At 42.1% G+C, this 21,552-nt stretch overlaps 1 protein-coding gene across 1 annotated transcript in view; it reads left to right on the forward strand.

Annotated features, from left to right (window-relative positions):
- Positions 1-21,552, forward strand: part of LOC120990939 (protein unc-13 homolog A-like) — a 2,175,961-nt gene that overhangs the window by 1,745,547 nt on the left and 408,862 nt on the right. The window contains exons 37-40 of the mRNA XM_040419831.1: positions 9,449-9,487; positions 9,841-9,870; positions 11,239-11,295; positions 12,365-12,445. Coding sequence (XP_040275765.1) covers positions 9,449-9,487; positions 9,841-9,870; positions 11,239-11,295; positions 12,365-12,445 — 207 coding nt within the window. The remainder of the gene's footprint in view (positions 1-9,448; positions 9,488-9,840; positions 9,871-11,238; positions 11,296-12,364; positions 12,446-21,552) is intronic.

A 21,552-nucleotide genomic window follows, 5' to 3' on the forward strand; every position in this document is an offset into this window, starting at 1 on the left:
ATCTCAACTCCTTTGTATATTTGATCTCGGCGAATACGGATAGCCAAATGTTCAATGGCAGTTGCAAACAAGAGAGGGGAGAGAGGACATCCCTGCCTCGTACCCCTCTGCAAATTAAAATAAGCTGAGGTCGTACCGTTTACTAGGATATTGGCCCTGGGGCTTTTATAAAGTATCCGGATCCATTGCAAGAATCTAGGTCCAAAGCCAAACTTTCCCTTGACTTTCATCAGATACGGCCACTCCAGTGAGTCAAAGGCTTTGGCCGTGTCTAACGAGGCCAGAGCCCAATGTCTGTCATGTTGGGTTCCAATTTGGGCTATGACTTGAGTCCTACGGATATTATTAGAGGTCGAACGTCCAGGTATAAACCCGGTTTGATCACTGTGTATAATGCTAGCAATTGTCTTGTTCAACCTATTGGCGAAGATCTTTGTCAGAATCTTATAATCTAGGTTTAACAAAGATATCGGCCGATAGGATGCACAGTCTAAAGGATCCTTATCCGGCTTTAGAAGTACAACTATGGTTGCTTCATAAAGGGAGTCTGGTAATCTGCCCGTCCGCCATGCCTCCTGGAACATCACTTTAAGTTGAGGTCCGAGAATATCCGCATATTTGGAATATATCTCTAAAGGTAGGCCATCTGGGCCAGGGGCTTTCCCATTTGTCAGGTCACCTATAGCCTCCTGTATCTCATCTATGGTTATATCTTCCTCCAACATATTGCTGTCCTCTATTGATAAAGTTGGATGCTCTTTCTCATCTAGGTAGTGCTCAAGTTCTAATTCTGAGTGTTCCGCTCATGTTTGATATAAGTCTCGATAGAAGTCAGCGAAGTTTGATAAAATATCTGATACAGAATCCCTAACCTCACCATTTGGAGCCCGTATTCGCAGAACTGGCAGAGCTGATGAGTTCTTATGGACAATATGTGCTAATACTCGCCCTGCCTTATCTCCCACCTCGAAAGCCTGTTGTTTGTAAAAGAATAGTTTACGATTGCTTTTTTCATGTAGGTGAACTAAATACATCCTGCCTTTCTGCAACCAATCCTGTCGGTTTGCCTCAGAGGGGTCTAACACAAATCTTGCCTCAGCCTCCCTAACACAGGTATTGAGAGAATCCTCTTTCTTCCTCGTGTCTCTCTTAACAAAGGAGATAGATGACTTAAGACATCCCCTAAGATAAGCCTTCAACGTATCCCATAATAGCAGTGGATTCGTATCTGCGTCCTGTACTTCCAAAAACACTTGCAATTGGTCTTGTTCTTTCAGGAGGGTGAGCCAGAATGGGTGTATTCTCATCCTCACGTTAGACCTACTTTCCTGCGTATCATTGAATCTTGCTATCAATGGCGCATGATCAGAGACGCTCTGGGGGCCATGTGAGATATCTGACAGTTCCAGGTACACATCAGGGGAGCCAAACACATAGTCAATTCTAGACATTGCACCAGAAGAGGGAGTAAAACAGGAGTACTCTATGGAGTCCGGGTGTTTCTCCCTCCATAGGTCCAGCCATCCCATTTCCTCGATCCAGGCCGCTATTAAACTGGGCGGACCAGGAATCTGGGATAAAGGATTAGCGTGGAAGCGATCCACCCGTGGATTCATGACCATGTTTAGATCCCCTACGCATAACAACCTAGCATGCGGATATTGAGCTGCAAAGGTGGCTGCGGTCTGAAGAATTGACATATTTGCAGGAGGGGGACAGTAAATATTTAGAATCACAAACGGGATATTAACATGTGCATGTATAAAAAATATATCTGCCGGCCGTGTCAGTCTCAACTGCGTGTGGTTCCCATCTAATGGAGTGGTTAATTACTAGGGACACTCACCTAGAGTGAGAAGTACCAAACGAGTGACTGGACCATTGTACCCAAGGCTTCTGTAGTCTAGCTGCCGTTTCGGCCGTGAGATCAGTCTCTTGTAAGCTAATTATGTGAGGGTTGTATCTACGAACATGTGCAAATACAGATATTCTCTTACCCGGATCCCCCAATCCCCTCACATTTCATGACATTAACACTATGGCAGCCATTTTATCAGTATGAACAATCTATGAATAGGGCTGTCCTCTTTCTGGATTCTCCAGTGTCTGTACCTCCTCATCACTCCTAATACATATATACTGCTGCCTATAAACATTGTTATACCATATAGTGCCAAAACATAATACAAAAACTTAAATCTGAACCAACTATGCTGTGAATTAGCATTGAAATACATAGTAATCAGAAATCAGGTAATAATTTCCCTGTGACTGAGTAATCAGGGACCAGCATATTACTAGATGTAAAAAGAATATGCCGATATCTGACCAGCTCCCTCTGCACGATATAATTCGTGCCTGCAGCTAACTTTCTGTATGCATTGTAAACAGCAAAACTCACGCTGAGAGCACAGTATCATACCGGTGACCGGTGTAGGTTATGAAGCAGCATCAATATTATTAACAATGCGACCTGACCATTAAGGTCTTTGAACAAAAATAAAACTGGGTTGCTGACTTAATAATATACTTCAAGGAGGTGGCGGCAATCTCCGCGATTTTCTTGCAGCCCACTCATCCCCTTCTTTGGGATCCGTGAAAAAATGTGATCTCTCCCCATCCACCACTCTCAGCCTGGCGGGGTAAGCCATGGGATACGGTAATTTCATGTCCCTGAGTCTCTTTTTAACAGCAACAAAAGTCGCCCGCCTCTTCTGAAGCTCGGCGGAGAAATCGGGGAACAAAGATACCTTGGCATTTTCATGCATGATGGTTTGTAACTTCCTTGCTTGAGTGAGGATTAAGTCGCGGTCCTTCTAATTTAGCATACGAGCTAGGAGCGGCCTGGGTGGTGCTCCCGGAGGTGGTGGTCGAGCCGGGACCCTGTGGGCCCGCTCCACTGCATATGCCATAGAAAAAGACGCCTCTGGAAAAGTTAAAGGGTTTCTGTCACCCCATTAAACCGTTTTTTTTTTTTTTCTTTAATAATAATCCCTATAGTGCGATCTCATGATACATAATCAAATTAATAATTTTGGTTCAGTAGATTTTGCTAAAAAACGATTTTTAAAATATGCTAATTACCTTGCTACCAGCAAGTAGGGCGGCTACTTGCTGATAGCAGCCGCATCCTCCGATGGTAATGACGCCCCCTCGGCATGCTGATTGACAGGGCCAGGGAAGGTAATCCTTCTCTGCTGGCGCTGTTAGAATTTGAAATCGCCGGTGTCTTCTCTTCCGGGTGTATGCGATGACGTCATCGACGCAGGCGCATTGAGGATGGAGCGGTCGAGCAGAGCGGCCGCCTCTCAGTGCGCCTGCGCCGATTGAAGCCAGGTACGGCGCAGGCGCGAGATTTAAAATTCTAACAGCGCCAGCAGAGAAGGATTCCCTTCCCTGGCCCTGTCAATCAGCATGCCGAGGGGGCGTCATTACCATCGGAGGATGCGGCTGCTACCAGCAAGTAGCCGCCCTACTTGCTGGTAGCAAGGTAATTAGCATATTTTAAAAATCGTTTTTTAGCAAAATCTACTGAACCAAAATTATTAATTTGATTATGTATCATGAGATCGCACTATAGGGATTATTATTAAAGAAAAAAATAAAAACGGTTTAATAGGGTGACAGAAACCCTTTAACTTAAACCAGGCCTCGAGAAATGCTGCAGGATCACGTCCCTCCGTTCTCTCAGGTAGACCCAGTATGCGCACGTTATTTCTTCTTGCCCTGTTCTCCAGGTCATTGCATTTCTGCTGCCATAAGGAGACAGAACCTTCCAGGGCCTGTATCTTAGCAGGTATGGGGCGAGTGAGGTCTTCCAGCTCAGAGATCTCTCCTCTGTTCCCCGCACTCTTTCTCTGAGTTGTTGCACATCGTGCCTGAGGAGGCCCACATCCACACGTACCTCCTCTATCTTTGTGGTGAGGGAAGTTTGGCAAACTAATATCGCTGACATCAGCTGCTCGTGTGCCTCTTTCGGGGAGAGTTCAGCCGCCTCAGGTTCGTCATTAGCTGCTTGCTGTGCCGCTTGACCACGGGTATGCTGTGTACGTGGTGTGCCAGCTGCAGCAGCGCCATTTTGGTTTTCCCTTTAAAATTGACCTCCACAGTGCCCACCACTTTAACATTAACCACCCCTTTAACAGTAACCTTCATAGTGGCCGCCCCTTTAACAGTGACCTCCACAGTGTCCGCCCCTTTAACAGTGACCTCCACAGTGCCTTCCCCTTTAACAGTGAACTCCATAGCGCCCATCCATTTAATAGTGGCCCCTGCCCCCCATGCATGTAGCAGTGTAGTTGTGCCGTCATACGACTGAATATTTAAGGACCTGCGAGCTGCTTAAACCTGTGATCAGATGTTATGGCAACCTGGAGTAGGACCTTCTAGCTTCTATTGGCTAATAAGGGACATGTGACCGTGTAAATGGCAGTTCGGATTTAAGTGAAAGGCTTGCTGGCTTCTATTGGCTAATGCAGGTCTTTTTTTGCAATATCTCAGGAACGGTACGTCCTAGAGAGCTGAGACCGGTCTAAAACCTTCCCGGACACCTGATGTACCTGTGTGCCAAATTTGGTGAAGATCCGTCCAGTCGTTTGGTCGCGCATAAAGAACCTCTAGACAGACAGAAACTCATTTTTATATCTATAAGATATATTTATATATATATATATATATATATATATATATAAATCCGGAAAAAAGAGCGGCACTCCAAGAAATAAAGGAAGTGAACCTTTATTCACCCCAGTGGTGCAACGTTTCGGCTCTGGTCACGAGCCTTCCTCAAGCAAAGGAAGGCTCGTGACCAGAGCCGAAACGTTGCACCACTGGGGTGAATAAAGGTTCACTTCCTTTATTTCTTGGAGTGCCGCTCTTTTTTCCGGATTTATTCATTGGGGACACCAGTCTATTCCCCTAGCGACGTGCACCCGCAATCTCTCTCTGCAGCCAGTGCCGCCATTTTTCTCTTTATATATATATATACACAAACCGGATTCCAAAAAAGTTGGGACACTATACAAATCGTGAATAAAAACTGAATGCAATGATGTGGAGGTGCCAACTTCTAATATTTTATTCAGAATAGAACATAAATCACGGAACAAAAGTTTAAACTGAGAAAATGTACCATTTTAAGGGAAAAATATGTTGAATCAGAATTTCATGGTGTCAACAAATCCCAAAAAAGTTGGGACAAGGCCATTTTCACCACTGTGTGGCATCTCCCCTTCTTCTTACAACACTCAACAGACGTCTGGGGACCGAGGAGACCAGTTTCTCAAGTTTAGAAATAGGAAGCTCTCCCATTCTTGTCTAATACAGGCCTCTAACTGTTCAATCGTCTTGGGCCTTCTTTGTTGCACCTTCCTCTTTATGATGCGCCAAATGTTCTCTATAGGTGAAAGATCTGGACTGCAGACTGGCCATTTCAGTACCCGGATCCTTCTCCTACGCAGCCATGATGTTGTGATTGATGCAGAATGTGGTCTGGCATTATCTTGTTGAAAAATGCAGGGTCTTCCCTGAAAGAGATGATGTCTGGATGGGAGCATATGTTGTTCTAGAACCTGAATATATTTTCTGCATTGATGGTGCCTTTCCAGACATGCAAGCTGCCCATGCCACACGCACTCATGCAACCCCATACCATCAGAGATGCAGGCTTCTGAACTGAGCGTTGATAACAACTTGGGTTGTCCTTGTCCTCTTTGGTCCGGATGACATGGCGTCCCAGATTTCCAAAAAGAACTTTGAATCGTGACTCGTCTGACCACAGAACAGTCTTCCATTTTGCCACACTCCATTTTAAATGATCCCTGGCCCAGTGAAAACGCCTGAGCTTGTGGATCTTGCTTAGAAATGTCTTCTTCTTTGCACTGTAGAGTTTCAGCTGGCAACGGCGGATGGCACGGTGGATTGTGTTCACTGACAATGGTTTCTGGAAGTATTCCTGAGCCCATTCTGTGATTTCCTTTACAGTAGCATTCCTGTTTGTGGTGCAGTGTCGTTTAAGGGCCCGGAGATCACGGGCATCCAGTATGGTTTTACGGCCTTGACCCTTACGCACAGAGATTGTTCCAGATTCTCTGAATCTTCGGATGATGTTATGCACAGTTGATGATGATAGATGCAAAGTCTTTGCAATTTTTCGCTGGGTAACACCTTTCTGATATTGCTCCACTATCTTTCTGCACAACATTGTGGGAATTGGTGATCCTCTACCCATCTTGGCTTCTGAGAGACACTGCCACTCTGAGAAGCTCTTTTTATACCCAATCATGTTGCCAATTGACCTGATTAGTGTTAATTGGTCTTCCAGCTCTTCGTTATGCTCAAATTGACTTTTTCCATCCTCTTATTGCTACTTGTCCCAACTTTTTGGGGATTTGTTGACACCGTGAAAATTGGAATCAACGTATTTTTCCTTTAAAATAATACATTTACTCGGATTAAACGGTTGATCTGTCATCTACGTTCTATTACAAATAAAATATTGACATTTGCCATCTCCACATCATTGCATTCAGTTTTTATTCACAATTTGTTTAGTGTCTCAACTTTTTTGGAATCCGGTTTGTATATGATAAGGTACACATATCATAAAAGATATACATTTCTTCATTTTATTAATTTACAGAATGTAAAAGAAATCTATATTTTTTTTTTAGAGAAGAGTACTTTTATTCATGTTAAAACTGCCAGTATTGTACATTGAGAGGAAATTATTTTGGCAGCCACAGCAAAGTGTATAAGAGTATAAACATATGGCACATCAGCTGTTGTAGTACTACAACTTCCAGCATTGCTTGAGAGTCACAGGCATAGGTTGAACACCACTGACATAAAGCAATTGTGTTTACTGCCTATATTGAATCATATACTTCTTATGGTAAAATCTAGTTCAACCAGTGCTAAGCGTAGTCTTCTTGATTTATCATGTCTTGCTTTACTGTCCTTTTTGTGCATACCCTGCGTTCAGTTAATATTATATTGTTGTGTCTTATGTATGGGTGATGTGATGTCTGTTTCAATTCAGTGTTGCTGAAATGAAAATGTAAATACACTGCGTGCAGAATTATTAGGCAAATGAGTATTTTGACCACATCATCCTCTTTATGCATGTTGTCTTACTCCAAGCTGTATAGGCTCGAAAGCCTACTACCAATTAAGCATATTAGGTCATGTGCATTCCTGTAATGAGAAGGGGTGTGGTCTAATGACATCAACACCCTATATTAGGTGTGCATAATTATTAGGCAACTTCCTTTCCTTTGGCAAAATGGGTCAAAAGAAGGACTTGACAGGCTCAGAAAAGTCAAAAATAGTGAGATATCTTGCAGAGGGATGCAGCACTCTTAAAATTGCAAAGCTTCTGAAGCGTGATCATCGAACAATCAAGCGTTTCATTCAAAATAGTCAACAGGGTCGCAAGAAGCGTGTGGAAAAACCAAGGCGCAAAATAACTGCCCATGAACTGAGAAAAGTCAAGCGTGCAGCTGCCAAGATGCCACTTGCCACCTGTTTGGCCATATTTCAGAGCTGCAACATCACTGGAGTGCCCAAAAGCACAAGGTGTGCAATACTCAGAGACATGGCCAAGGTAAGAAAGGCTGAAAGACGACCACCACTGAACAAGACACACAAGCTGAAACGTCAAGACTGGGCCAAGAAATATCTCAAGACTGATTTTTCTAAGGTTTTATGGACTGATGAAATGAGAGTGAGTCTTGATGGGCCAGATGGATGGGCCCGTGGCTGGATTGGTAAAGGGCAGAGAGCTCCAGTCCAACTCAGACGCCAGCAAGGTGGAGGTGGAGTACTGGTTTGGGCTGGTATCATCAAAGATGAGCTTGTGGGGCCTTTTCGGGTTGAGGATGGAGTCAAGCTCAACTCCCAGTCCTACTGCCAGTTTCTGGAAGACACCTTCTTCAAGCAGTGGTACAGGAAGAAGTCTGCATCCTTCAAGAAAAACATGATTTTCATGCAGGACAATGCTCCATCACACGCGTCCAAGTACTCCACAGCGTGGCTGGCAAGAAAGGGTATAAAAGAAGAAAATCTAATGACATGGCCTCCTTGTTCACCTGATCTGAACCCCATTGAGAACCTGTGGTCCATCATCAAATGTGAGATTTACAAGGAGGGAAAACAGTACACCTCTCTGAACAGTGTCTGGGAGGCTGTGGTTGCTGCTGCACGCAATGTTGATGGTGAACAGATCAAAACACTGACAGAATCCATGGATGGCAGGCTTTTGAGTGTAATTGCAAAGAAAGGTGGCTATATTGGTCACTGATTTGTTTTTGTTTTGTTTTTGAATGTCAGAAATGTATATTTGTGAATGTTGAGATGTTATATTGGTTAGTTTCACTGGTAAAAATAAATAATTGAAATGGGTATATATTTGTTTTTTGTTAAGTTGCCTAATAATTATGCACAGTAATAGTCACCTGCACACACAGATATCCCCCTAAAATAGCTAAAACTAAAAACAAACTAAAAACTACTTCCAAAAATATTCAGCTTTGATATTAATACGTTTTTTGGGTTCATTGAGAACATGGTTGTTGTTTAATAATAAAATTAATCCTCAAAAATACAACTTGCCTAATAATTCTGCTCTCCCTGTAGATGTGTATTAAATATAATGGCAAACGCATAACACAATAATTTCTGTTTATCTGTGAAGAACCTTTATTCCTCTCTTGGTTAACATTATCATAATTCTATCTAGACAATGTATTCACTCATATACTCCTGCCCACACCATATGTTACATATATTCCAAATTAAATGTAACAAATCTTAAGAACAACAACCTAAACCACTTGCTTAGGCCTCTTACACACGAACATTTTTTTTTCAGTTTCTGTTCCATTTTTGCGGATTCCATTTGCGGTCCGTATGCGGAACCATTCATTTCAATTGTTCTTAAAAAAAAAACGGAATGGATTCTGTATGCATTCTGTTTCTGTATTTCCGTTCCGCTAAAGATAGAACTTGTCCTGTTATTGCCCGCAAATAACGATCCGTGGCTCCATTCAAGTCAATGGTTCCGCAAAAAAAACTGAATGCATACGGAATGCATCCGTATGTCTTCCGTATCCATTCCGTTTTTGCGGAACCATCTATTGAAAATTTTATGCCCATCCCAATTTTATGTACTTACTGTTTAAACATTATTGTATGCTTCCGTTTCCATTTGCGAACCGCAAAAAACGAATCACAAATGGAAACCAAACTGAAAAACGGAACAGCAAAACGGAACGGAAGCAGAACGGAAATGGAAACACTACTGAAACAAACAAAAACTGACAAACCGATCAGTTTAAAATGGACCGCAAACCCATACGGTCGTGTGCAAGAGGCCTTACTTAGTCAAACACTTGACTGCCATAAAAATGCTTGTTCCAAAGCAGTGACCAATTGTGACATGTTTCTGCAGGGGACGCTGCTGAGAAAACATGGCAAAGGGCTAGAGAAGGTAAACATGTATGCAGACCCTACAGTCTTGTGTATTGCAAGGTTATATAGTTAATGAAACAGCATATATAACCTGCCAGTTCTGTGCAACACAAATTTGTATCAGCATTAAAACCTGTCAGGAGCTGTGCCCTGTACTTATTTTGATATGATACATGATATTTGCGTAATTACCCTGCTATGTTCCTAAGTGATGCTAAATATTTTATATACAGAAGCTAATGAATGCATATTTGCTATGGATTTGTGCAATGTGTATGTAGCTGTGTTGTATTTAGACATAAAATGGTTGTTCTTGTGTGGCTGTCTTTTCACACCCACACTCATATTTTAATCTCACACTTCTCTCTCCAGAGCAGGGTGAAGCTGCCGTACCATGCAGATGTAAGGACACTGTGTGTGTGTCTGTCTTTCTGCACTCTTCCCTTTTATTTATGTCTTTCTGTACAATCTGCCTTGTGGAATGTGTCCTAAACTTTTGCCTTATTATGTGTGATCTGCAACTGTAATGTCTTTAGTGTATAATCAAGCTGTGTACGTCAAACTGAAATTGATGATATTCTAGTAAAAAATTATCAGATTTCATTAAAGGATTATTCTCCTATTGAAGGTTTATAAAAGAACGATGAATATTATGTATTGTCCCAATGTCCTATTCTCCAATATAAGGAATGATAAACATATTGTATATAGTGCAATGTTGTTTTACATTTTCATGAGTGAGTTATACTTGAGACCATGCATAGATATACCATAATTGGACTATCAACTCCAAGATAAGTAGCTCTAAAGGGTGTATTAGACACCATGATGCTGCAGATGATTGTTGGAAGGGAAGCGTTCCTTTCTGGCAATTATCAGATAGTTAGCGGAGGAGACTGCTGCTATTACATGCAGCGATGTCCTCCGCGGCATGGGGAGGAGCAGTGGCATCGCCATGCAGGGCAGCGGGTTGCCGGGGGCAGATTGCTATTACACAGCGTGATCTGCCGCCGGCATTATTGTGATTTTTAAAAATCACAATTGCCGATATCCATTTGCTCATTCATTGGGCATTTGGAGTCAGTATTAGACTGCCAGATGATCACTAATGAGTGTTCATAGGAACCCTCATTAGCGATCATCTGGCACAAAATCTGGCAGTCTAAAAGGCTCCTTTCACATCACCGTTTCTTCTTTCCGTTCTTCGGCTCCGTTGAGGAGCAGGAGAACGGAAAGGACGGATTCTGCAGCGTAACGGACCTAAACTGAGCATAACGGAGCCTAAAGACCCCATAGACTATAATGGGGTCCGTTTGGTGTCCGCTCAGAATATGATTTTTGAGCGGAGACGAAAGTTCTAAGAAAGGATGTGTCAGAACTACTAGTAATAGTATAAAACATATGCACAAAACTTGTCTTAAACAAACAACTCGGTAAATGCAAATTTTTCTTAGAAGGGTTTTTGAGGTAAAATGTGATAGGCTGTATTCTTGTTGTATATAAACACGTCTGACTTACACTCCATTTAACTTCAGGATTGCAGGATAAAGTATTGTATTTCATAACACAAACAGTGTATACAAAAGTTTATGGGTTTTATAGGATAATAGTATTATATTTGGAAATCCAGAACACACATACAAAGAAAGGGAAATACAGAGGCAAAAAATATGTTATATATGGAAATAACTTATTGCATACTAATAGTTTACATTGCTTGGTCAGTCTCCAACAATCTGTGTAACCATTTTGGTTCTTGTTACTCAACAGGGGACTCATCTCATCATTAATGCTGCTAAAGAGTTGGGACACCTTTCCAAACTCAAGGTACAGATTCAAGACTTAAATGGTCACTAACTTTTCATACAACTTTGCATAAATCAGTAGTAAAAGTGACATGAAACTTTGTAACATGTTTTATCTATTATGTTTATTATACCTGTCATTGGAAGTCTATGGAGAGGGGAGGGGGAGGAGTGAGCAGGAGCTGAGTAGACAGGCACAGAAAAAGAGAGACCGAACAGCTACATGGAAGGATATACCTTAGCATAAGTGTTTCATTTACAATAATACAAGTGATTAGTTTTATGTTATGTCCTCCATTATCCTGGGGCTGCTTCTGAGTATGAGAAGGTTAGGAAGCAGGTTCTCCTCTTCTTTCTGGGTGTGCAGTGAATTGCAACTAGTCTGCCTTCACCATGTCTTAGAGAACTGCAAACCATATATCCAGCAAGCACATAGGACAACTGCTAAAAATGTCAGATGCAAATGATATAATGGCCATGTTATTCCTCATGTACACGCTGTACTATTGATCAAGTCAAAGTTTGTTGGTATTTAACATGTAGAGAAAGTTAATCCGAGCCACTTTCTAATGTATTGTTATTTTATCCATATTGCTTTCTTTGATGGCTGTTTCCATGTTTATGACCACCCTGCAATCCAGCACTAGTGGTCGTGCTTGCACACTATAGGAAAAAGAACTAGCCTCTCTGGGGGCCAGGACCGGGGGAGCTCACATAAGCTGATGCTTTTTCCTCTAGTGTGCAAGCACGACCACCACTGCTGGATTGCAGGGTGGTCATAACCATAGAAATGAGCAGTGTATAATGTGATGGAAAAATGAATCAAGACAGCAAAAGAGGCAATATGGATATTAACAAAACATTAGTAAGTGCCTTGTACTTCATCTACATGATAAATGACACTTGCTGAAGTGACACAACCCCTTTAAATTATTTATTTTCTAGTAATCACTTTTTGTTCCATTGAATTTGCAGCTTCTCAGTTTATTATTTGAAATTTAATGTATAGCTTGATGGGTTTTTTTTTAATCTCCTTCTCTGCGTAGCTTTATCCACAAAATAAATTATTTCTCTCTTACTTTTATCTGTAGGATCACATGGTAAGGGAGGAAGCAAAGAGTTTGACCCCAAAGCAATGTGCGGTAGTGGAACTTGCACTGGATACTATTAAGGTAATTGAATTTCTGTATTGGTAGATCTATGGGGATGGATTACATCCTAAATATTAAAGGAGTTGTCTCACTTCAGCAAATGGCATTTATCATGAGAGAAATTTAACAAAAATAACTTACTAATGTATCGTGTTTGTCCATATTGCCTCCTTTTCTGGCTTGAGTCATTTTTCAATTATACACTGCTTGTTTCCAGAGGTTACAACCATCCTGCAATCCAGCAGCGGTGGCCGTGCATGCACACTATAGGAATAACTGCCATCCTCTCTAGTGGCCAGTACTGTAGGAGTGAATGGGCACACATACACAGCAACTCCCATCCAAGCCACCTTGTATCTGGGCTAAAGCGGTGGCAGTTTTCCCTGGAAACAGTGTACGATGGTATAATAAATCAAGCCAGCAAAGGAGGCAATATGGACAATCACAATACATTAGTAAGTGACTTGCTTTAACTCTGTCTACATGATAAATGCCATTTGCTGAAGCGAGACAACCCCTTTAAAGAGAATATTTGCTCATGAAATGAAGTGTAATCTGCAGGCAACATGTTATAGAGCAGAAGGAGCTGAGCAGATTGATAAATATATATATATATATAGTTTTATGAGGAAAGGTTAGACTGTCTTGTATTTTATTCATCTGAATCTCTGCTCATTTTGAGCTAAGCAGTTATGTGGGTGGGCCTAATCAGTGTCTAGTAATGAAAAGACTCCACACTCCAGAAAGTAACTTTCAAAACACACAATTTATTGAAGGAATACCGAGTTTGATATAATCAGTGACTGACAGTTATCTCTGTATGTACACTCTTTAGATGAATAAATTACAAGTTACACTGAACCTTTTATCACGGCACTATTAGAGATGAGTGAAGTTTTCAAAAATTTGATTCGGACGCTTCGATTTGATCCAAATTAATTTGTGACAAAACATTGCATTGCAGAAACATACATAGCTAGTCCGCTGTGGTAGTGAAATAGTTAATGTGTCAATATGTCCGGCAGGTTACAGGCGTCACTCTTAGGCCCCTTTCACACGGGCGAGTATTCCGCGCGGATGCGATGCGTGAGCTGAATGCATTGCACCCACACTGAATACCGACCCATTCATTTCTATGGGGCTGTTCACATGAGCGGTGATTTTCACGCATCACTTAGGCGTTGTGTGAAAATCGCAGCATGCTCTATATTCTGCGTTTTTCACGCAACGCAGGCCCCATAGAAGTGAATGGGGTTGCGTTAAAATCGCAAGCATCCGCAAGCAAGTGCAGATGCGGTGCGATTTTCACGTACGGTTGCTAGGAGACGATCGGGATGGAGACCCGATCATTATTATTTTCCCTTATAACATGGTTATAAGGGAAAATAATAGCATTCTGAATACAGAATGCATAGTAAAACAGCGCTGGAGGAGTTAAAAAAATAAATAAAAATAATTAAACTCACCTTAGTCCACTTGATCGCGTAGCCCGGCATCTCCTTCTGTCTCCTTTGTTGAATAGGACCTGTGGTGAGCATTAAGTACAGTTACAGGACCTTTGATGATGTCACTCCGGTCATCACATGGTACGTCACATGATCTTTTACCATGGTGATGGATCATGTGATGACCGGAGTGACATCATCAAAGGTCCTGTTCCTGTAATTAATGCTCACCACAGGTTCTTTTCAACAAAGGAGACAGAAGGAGATGCCGGCTACGCGATCAAGTGGACTAAGGTGAGTTAAATTATATATTTTTTTTAACCCCTCCAGCGCTGTTTTACTATGCATTCTGTATTCAGAATGCTATTATTTTTCCTTATAACCATGTTATAAGGGAAAATAATACAATCTACAGAACACCGATCCCAAGCCCGAACTTCTGTGAAGAAGTTTGGGTTTGGGTACCAAACATGCGCGATTTTTCTCACGCGAGTGCAAAACGCATTACAATGTTTTGCACTCGCGCTGAAAAATCGCGGGTGTTCCCGCAACGCACCCGCACATTTTCCCGCAACACCCGTGTGAAAGAGGCCTTAGAATCAATTTACGCTTCACTTATTTGGTCAGTTATGGAAAAAATGGATCCTGTCTTTTGAGCATCCACCTTCACATACTCCATATTTGGTCAGTAATCCATCAGTATTGCTAAGGCCAAAAAAAAAAAGAGTAGATCCAAAACAGAGATGACACGTGATTGGAATATTTGCATGTGTTCTGTGTAGAGTTCAGCGGACACCTGGATGTTCGGGTTCGACGGGTTCGGACGAACTTCACAAAAAAGTTTGAGTTCGGGACCCGAACTTGACCCGAACCCCATTGAAGTCAATGGGGACCCGAACTTTTGAGCACTAAAATGGAAAGGGCTGGAGGGCTGCAAATGGCAGCAAAATGTGGTTAAGAGCATGGCAAGTGCTCTGCAAACAAATGTGGATAGGGAAATGACTTCAAATAACATAAAATACATAAAAATAAAAAATAATAATCTTTATCTTGGAGGACGAGGTCCATATGGAGTAGAAGGTTGAGGAGGCGGTGGATGTGGCGTTGTAGGTGGAAGCGGCGGTGGAGGTAGCCAACAGTGGTTTTTGGTTTCAATTTTTTATTTTTTTGTTTAAATTAAGGTACACCCCAAAACATTGGGAAATATAACCTGTTATAACCCCCTCCAGCCGTGCTAAACAAACATTCAGACAATACACTGGCTGCAGGGCAGGCCAGCACCTCCAAGGCGGAAAGGGCAAGCTCAGGCCATATGGCCAATTTGTAGACCCAGAAGTTGAAGGGGGCAGACCCATCAGTCAGTATGTGTAGGCATGTGCACAAATACTGCTCAACCATGTCACACGTGCCCATGATGTCCACGATCCAATTGGATATCTGCTCTATCAACTTTTGATATTCTTTTCTGCGCCTACCATGTTGATCACGGTTAGCGGTGAATCAGGGTTACATGCCGGAGAGGGAGCGTGAGAAAGGGAGACCACATCCAAGGGAGGTCAAATGGCTGCAATGTGATCAAGCTGAAATGTGGGACAAATTATTAAAGCAGAAGGATCGAATGAAAAGGCCAATTAAAGACGAATTTTTGAAATTTAAGTCCCTGTCACCTATGCAGAGCAGGAGTTTTTTTATCGCCCACCATTGGAACAGATGATTTTTTTAAATTTCGGTCCCTGTCACCTATGCAGAGCAGAGGTTTATTCACGGCAAAAATGGCAAAATGGCACCCAAGAATGTAACAGAAAAATTTGTGACATTTATGAAGCTGTCTACTAGATAGAGCAGGGGTATATCACAGTCAAAAATTGGTGAATGTCACCCGACAATGTAACAGAAAATTTTGTGAAATTTATTAACCTGTCTACTAGGTAGAGCAGGGGCATATCGCAGCCAAAATTGGGTGAATTGCACCCAAAAATGTAACAGACAAATTAGTGAAATTTGTTAACCTGTCTACTAGGTAGAGCAGGGGTCTATGACAGTCAAAAATTGGTGAATTTCACCCGAAAATGTAACAGAAAAATTAGTGAAAAAATATAAAATAAAATAATTTTATACAAAAATTTTTTCGCAAACAGTCGGTTGCTGCTGTGTATAGGGTTGCCACACCAGGTAATATTTTTTCAAAGATAACAGCAGATAAATGTGATGTTCTTTGTGTTTTTCTTTATTTTGTTTTCAAATCGAAGCAAAGCAACATACGGCAATACGTGTAAACGTTTTCGGCTATGCAAAGCCTTCCTCAGACACTGTGCCGCAGTAGATGTAGATAAAGTGAAGAAAAAGTGGTGTAGTCACGCCAGAAAAAAATGAGCTATGCTCCGAAAGTACTTCAGTGGGTGAACTGGTCTCATGAGATATTAGTGATTGGTGCAATAAGTATTGTTGTGAGAACTTGCCACTCCAGTACAGGCCCCAAAAATTAGCCAATAGGCATTCACCTGACAGCAAAAAACTTTGTAGGATTCTGTGGCTGGAGGGACATTAGGCGGTCACAGGATAAAAATTTGATTGTCGGCCAGTACAGGCCCCAAAAATTAGCCAATAGGCATTAACTGACAGCAAAGAACTTTGGATTCTGTGGCTGGAGGTACATTAGGCGGTCACAGGATAAATATGTAACTGTAGGCCAGTACAGGCCCCAAAAATTGGCCAAATGGGCGTTCACCTGACAGCAAAGAATTTGGGATTCTGTGGCTGGAGGTACATTAGGCGGTCACAGGATAAATATGTAACTTTAGGCCAGTACAGGCCCCAAAAATTAGCCAATAGGCGCTCACCTGACAGCAAAAAACTTTGGATTTTGTGGCTGGAGGTACATTAGGCGGTAACAGGATAAATATGTAACTGTAGGCCAGTGTAGGCCCCAAAAAGTAGCCAATAGGTGTTCACCTGACAGCAAAGAACTTTGGATTCTGTGGCTGGAGATACATTAGGCAGTCACAGGATAAATATGTAACTGTAAGCCATTACAGGCCCCAAAAATTAGGCATTCAACGGACATAAAAGGCCTTTTATGCCACTGTATTTACCTAAGACAGGGACCATGATTTGTTCTGCGTGGTGGCGGATATTTGTGGGCTGTCATGAGGAAATTCAATCAAACATGGTCGACTTGTCACATCTGTTGAATTCCTCCAAGATCCATGCCTAATTCATTTTTAAAAATGTGAGGTAGTCCACACTGTCGGGAGCTAGGAGAGTGCGCTTATCGGTCAGGATCCGCCCTGCTGCGCTGAATGTCCTTTCAGACAGATCACTGGACGAGGGGCAAGCCAACAGTTCCATGGCAAATTGTGCCAGCTCTGGCCACAGGTCAAGCCTGCACACCCAGTAGTCCAGGGGTTCATCGCTTCATAGAGCGTCCACATCGGCCGTTAACCCGATGTAATCGGACACCTGTCGGTCTAGGTGTTCCGTGAGGGTGGATCTGGAGGGCGGCTGTCGATGGATTGGCTGCAAGAATGATCTCATATTCGAAGTGACCAACACATCTTCAAACCGCCCTCTTCTTCCATGCGCTGTTGGATTGGTACCCGCAACTGTTTCTCTGTGAGTGGAAATTCCTCTGCCAGCACCCACAAAAGCAGAATGCAGCATTTCTCGAACCAAGGCCTGGAAGTGCTGCATTCTGACAGCCCTCTGTGATGGTGGTAACATTTCCGCCATTTTGTGTTTGTACCGGGGGTCTAAGTACATTGCCACCCAGTACTGGTCCTTGCCCTTTATGCTTTTTATGCAGCGGTCCCTCTTAAAACACTGGAGCATGAAGGCCCCTATTTGCACTAAACTGGAAGTGGTGGAGTGGCCTGGCTCCTGCTCATCATCCAGGATAATGTCGTCCTCGTTCTCCTCCCCCCATCCTCGGACAACACCAGGTAACCCAGAAACACTTAAAGCATGCTCTTCTTGCTCCTCCTCCTCCCCGGCACCATCCTCCTCTGACTCCTCTTCAGACTCCTGTTGTTGACTTGTCTCGAATGAATTCATCCAGCATTGCTACTTCCTCATCTTCCTGCTCCTGCTCCTCGACGGCTTGATCAATGACACAACGCAATGCACGCTCCAGAAAGAAGGCGTAAGGTACGATGTCACTGATGGCGCCCTGGCTGAGACTGACTAGTTTGGTGATCTCATCATATGGCCACAGAAGTCTGCATGCGTCACGCATGAGCAGCCACTGGCACGGTGAAAAAGAAACAAGCTCCCCAGAACCTGTCCTGCCACAGAGTTTGTACAGGTAGTCATTAACTATATTATAGAAGATCCCCCTGCGCTACCGTTATCTAGAATCATCGACCTACCTATAAAGGGAGGTCCGCTGCTCAGTGATCTGTAAGGGTGCTGTTGTCCCCCTTAATTATATCACTTGTATGTCACCCGTGGGTGATATAAGAGACCGGCGCTGGTTGACGAACTAGAGAGTTGCACCCAATAGAGCTAGCACCCTATATTGAACTTCCCTCTTGTATTGTGGGAGAGTCTGTGAAAAAAATGTGATGTGCTAAGAACAACCTGTAAATATCCTATTATATAAGGGAATGCGTATAACTGGTGTGTAGGATATCATTGTAAGTGTCGCAATGTGTATGAAAAATCAAAGCATAAGCTGGTATTATACAGAAAAACCTATAAACTAACACTGAGAGTTCATAAGCTATAAAAATAATATTTATTGAAATACATGATTAAAAAACTTACAATACGAGATGACAGACGAATCAATAACGAAAAAAGTGCGGTACAACCCTAGGAGAGTTTGGTAAGACAAGTGACATAAAATAGAGCCTGAAGATAAGAATCTATTGCATAAATCCAAGGAGTGTGGATGTCTTAACCACCTTAGCTCCCCTAGCATAAACACCCTTAATGACCAGACAACTTTTTACAATTCTGCACTACACAACTTTCACGGTTTATTGCTCGGTCATGCAACTTACCACCCAAATGAATTTTACCTCCTTTTCTTCTCACTAATAGAGCTTTCATTTGGTGGTATTTCATTACTGCTGACATTTTTACTTTTTTTGTTATTAATCGAAATTTACTGAAATTTTTGCAAAAAAACTAAATTTTTCACTTTCAGTTGTAAATTTAAAAAAAAAAAACTACATTTCTATATACATTTTTCTCTAAATTTATTGTTCTACATGTCTTTGATAAAAAAAAAATGTTTGGGTAAAAAAAAATGGTTATAGCGTTTACAAACTATGGTACAAAAATGTGAATTTCCGCTTTTTGAAGCAGCTCTGACTTTCTGAGCACCTGTCATGTTTCCTGAGGTTCTACAATGCCCAGACAGTAAAAACACCCCACAAATGACCCCATTTCGAAAAGTAGACACCCTAAGGTATTCGCTGATGGGCATAGTGAGTTCATAGAACTTTTTATTTTTTGTCACAAGTTAGCGGAAAATGATATTTTTTTTTTTCCTTACAAAGTCTCATATTCCACTAACTTGTGACAAAAAATAAAAACTTACATGAACTCACTATGCCCATCACGAAATACCTTGGGGTGTCTTCTTTCCAAAATGGGGTCACTTGTGGGGTAGTTATACTGCCCTAGCATTTTAGAGGCCCTAATGCGTGAGAAGTAGTTTGAAATCAAAATGTGTAAAAAAAATGCCCTGTGAAATCCTAAAGGTGCTCTTTGGAATGTGGGCCCCTTTGCCCACCTAGGCTGCAAAAAAGTGTCACACATGTGGTATCGCCGTACTCAGGAGAAGTTGGGCAATGTGTTTTGGGGTGTCTTTTTACATATACCCATGCTGGGTGAGAGAAATATCTCTCTAAAAGACAACTTTTCCCATTTTTTTTTATACAAAGTTGGCATTTGACCGAGATATTTATCTCACCCAGCATGGGTATATGTAAAATGACACCCCAAAACACATTGCCCAACTTCTCCTGAGCACGGCGATACCACGTGTGACACTTTTTTGCAGCCTAGATGCGCAAAGGGGCCCAAATTCCTTTTAGGAGGGCATTTTTAGACATTTGGATCCCAGACTTCTCACGTTTTAGGGCCCCTAAAATGCCAGGGCAGTATAAATACCCCACATGTGACCCCATTTTGGAAAGAAGACACCCCAAGGTATTCAATGAGGGGCATGGCGAGTTCATAAAAGATTTTTTTTTTTTGGCACAAGTTAGCGGAAATTGATATTTTTTTGTTTTTTCTCACAAAGTCTCCCTTTCCGCTAACTTGGGACAAAAAGTTAAATCTTTCATGGACTCAATATGCCCCTCAACGAATACCTTGGAGTGTCTACTTTCCGAAATGGGGTCATTTGTGGGGTGTGTTTACTGTTCTGGCATTTTGGGCGGGGCTAAATTGTGAGCAACCCTGTAAAACCTGAAGGTACTCGTTGGACTTTCGGCCCCTTTACGCACCTAGGCTGCAAAAAAGTGTCACACATGTGGTATCGCCGTACTCAGGAGAAGTAGGGCAATGTGTTTTGGGGTGTCTTTTTACATATACCCATGCTGGGTGAGAGAAATATCTCAGTAAATTGACAACTTTGTATAATTTTTTTTTAAAAGTTGTCATTTACAGAGATATTTCTCACACACAGTAGGGGTATATGTAAAAATACACCCCAAAACACATTGCCCTACTTCTCCTGAGTACGGTGATACCACATGTGTGACACTTTTTTGCAGCCTAGGTGCACAAAGGGGCCCAAATTCCAAAGAATCTTTACGATTTCACAGGGCATTTTTTACTCATTTGGATTCCAAACTAGTTCTCACGCTTTAGGTCCCCTAAAATGCCAGGGCAGTATAAATACCCTACAAGTGACCCCCTTTTGGAAAGAAGACACCCCAAGGTATTCCGTGAGGGGCATGGCGAGTTCCTAGAATATTTTTTTTTGGCACAAGTTAGCGGAAAATGATTTTTTATTTTTTTTTTCTCTTACAAAGTCTCATATTCCACTAACTTGTGACAAAAAATAAAATTTTACATAAACTCGCCATGCCCCTCACAAAATACCTTGGGGTGTCTTCTTTCCAAAATGGGGTCACATGTGGGGTATTTATACTGCCCTGGCATTTTAGGGGCCCTAAAGCGTGAGAAGAAGTCTGGAATATAAATGTCTAAAAAATTTTACGCATTTGGATTCCGTGAGGGGTATGGTGAGTTCATGTGAGATTTTATTTTTTGTCACAAGTTAGTGGAATATGAGACTTTGTAAGAAAAAAAAAAAAAAAAACAATTTCCACTAACTTGTGACAAAAAAATGTCTGAATCGAGCCTTACAGGGGGGTGATCAATGATAGGGGGATAATCAGGGAGTCTATATGGGGTGATCACAACCCTGTGATTGATCACCCCCCTGTAAGGCTCCATTCAGACGTCCGTATGTGTTTTACGGATCCATGGATCAGATCCGCAAAACACATACGGACGTCTGAATGGAGCCTTACAGGGGGGTGATCAATCACAGGGGGGTGATCAGGGAGTCTATATGGTGTGATCACCCCCCTGTCATTGATCACCCCCCTGTAAGGCTCCATTCAGACGTCCGTATGTGTTTTGCGGATCCAATCCGTGGATCCGTAAAACACATATGGACGTCTGAATGGAGCCTTACAGGGGGGTGATCAATGACAGGGGGTG

This window comes from Bufo bufo, chromosome 2 (assembly GCF_905171765.1).
Source record: "Bufo bufo chromosome 2, aBufBuf1.1, whole genome shotgun sequence".
Taxonomy (NCBI): Eukaryota; Metazoa; Chordata; class Amphibia; order Anura; family Bufonidae; genus Bufo; species Bufo bufo.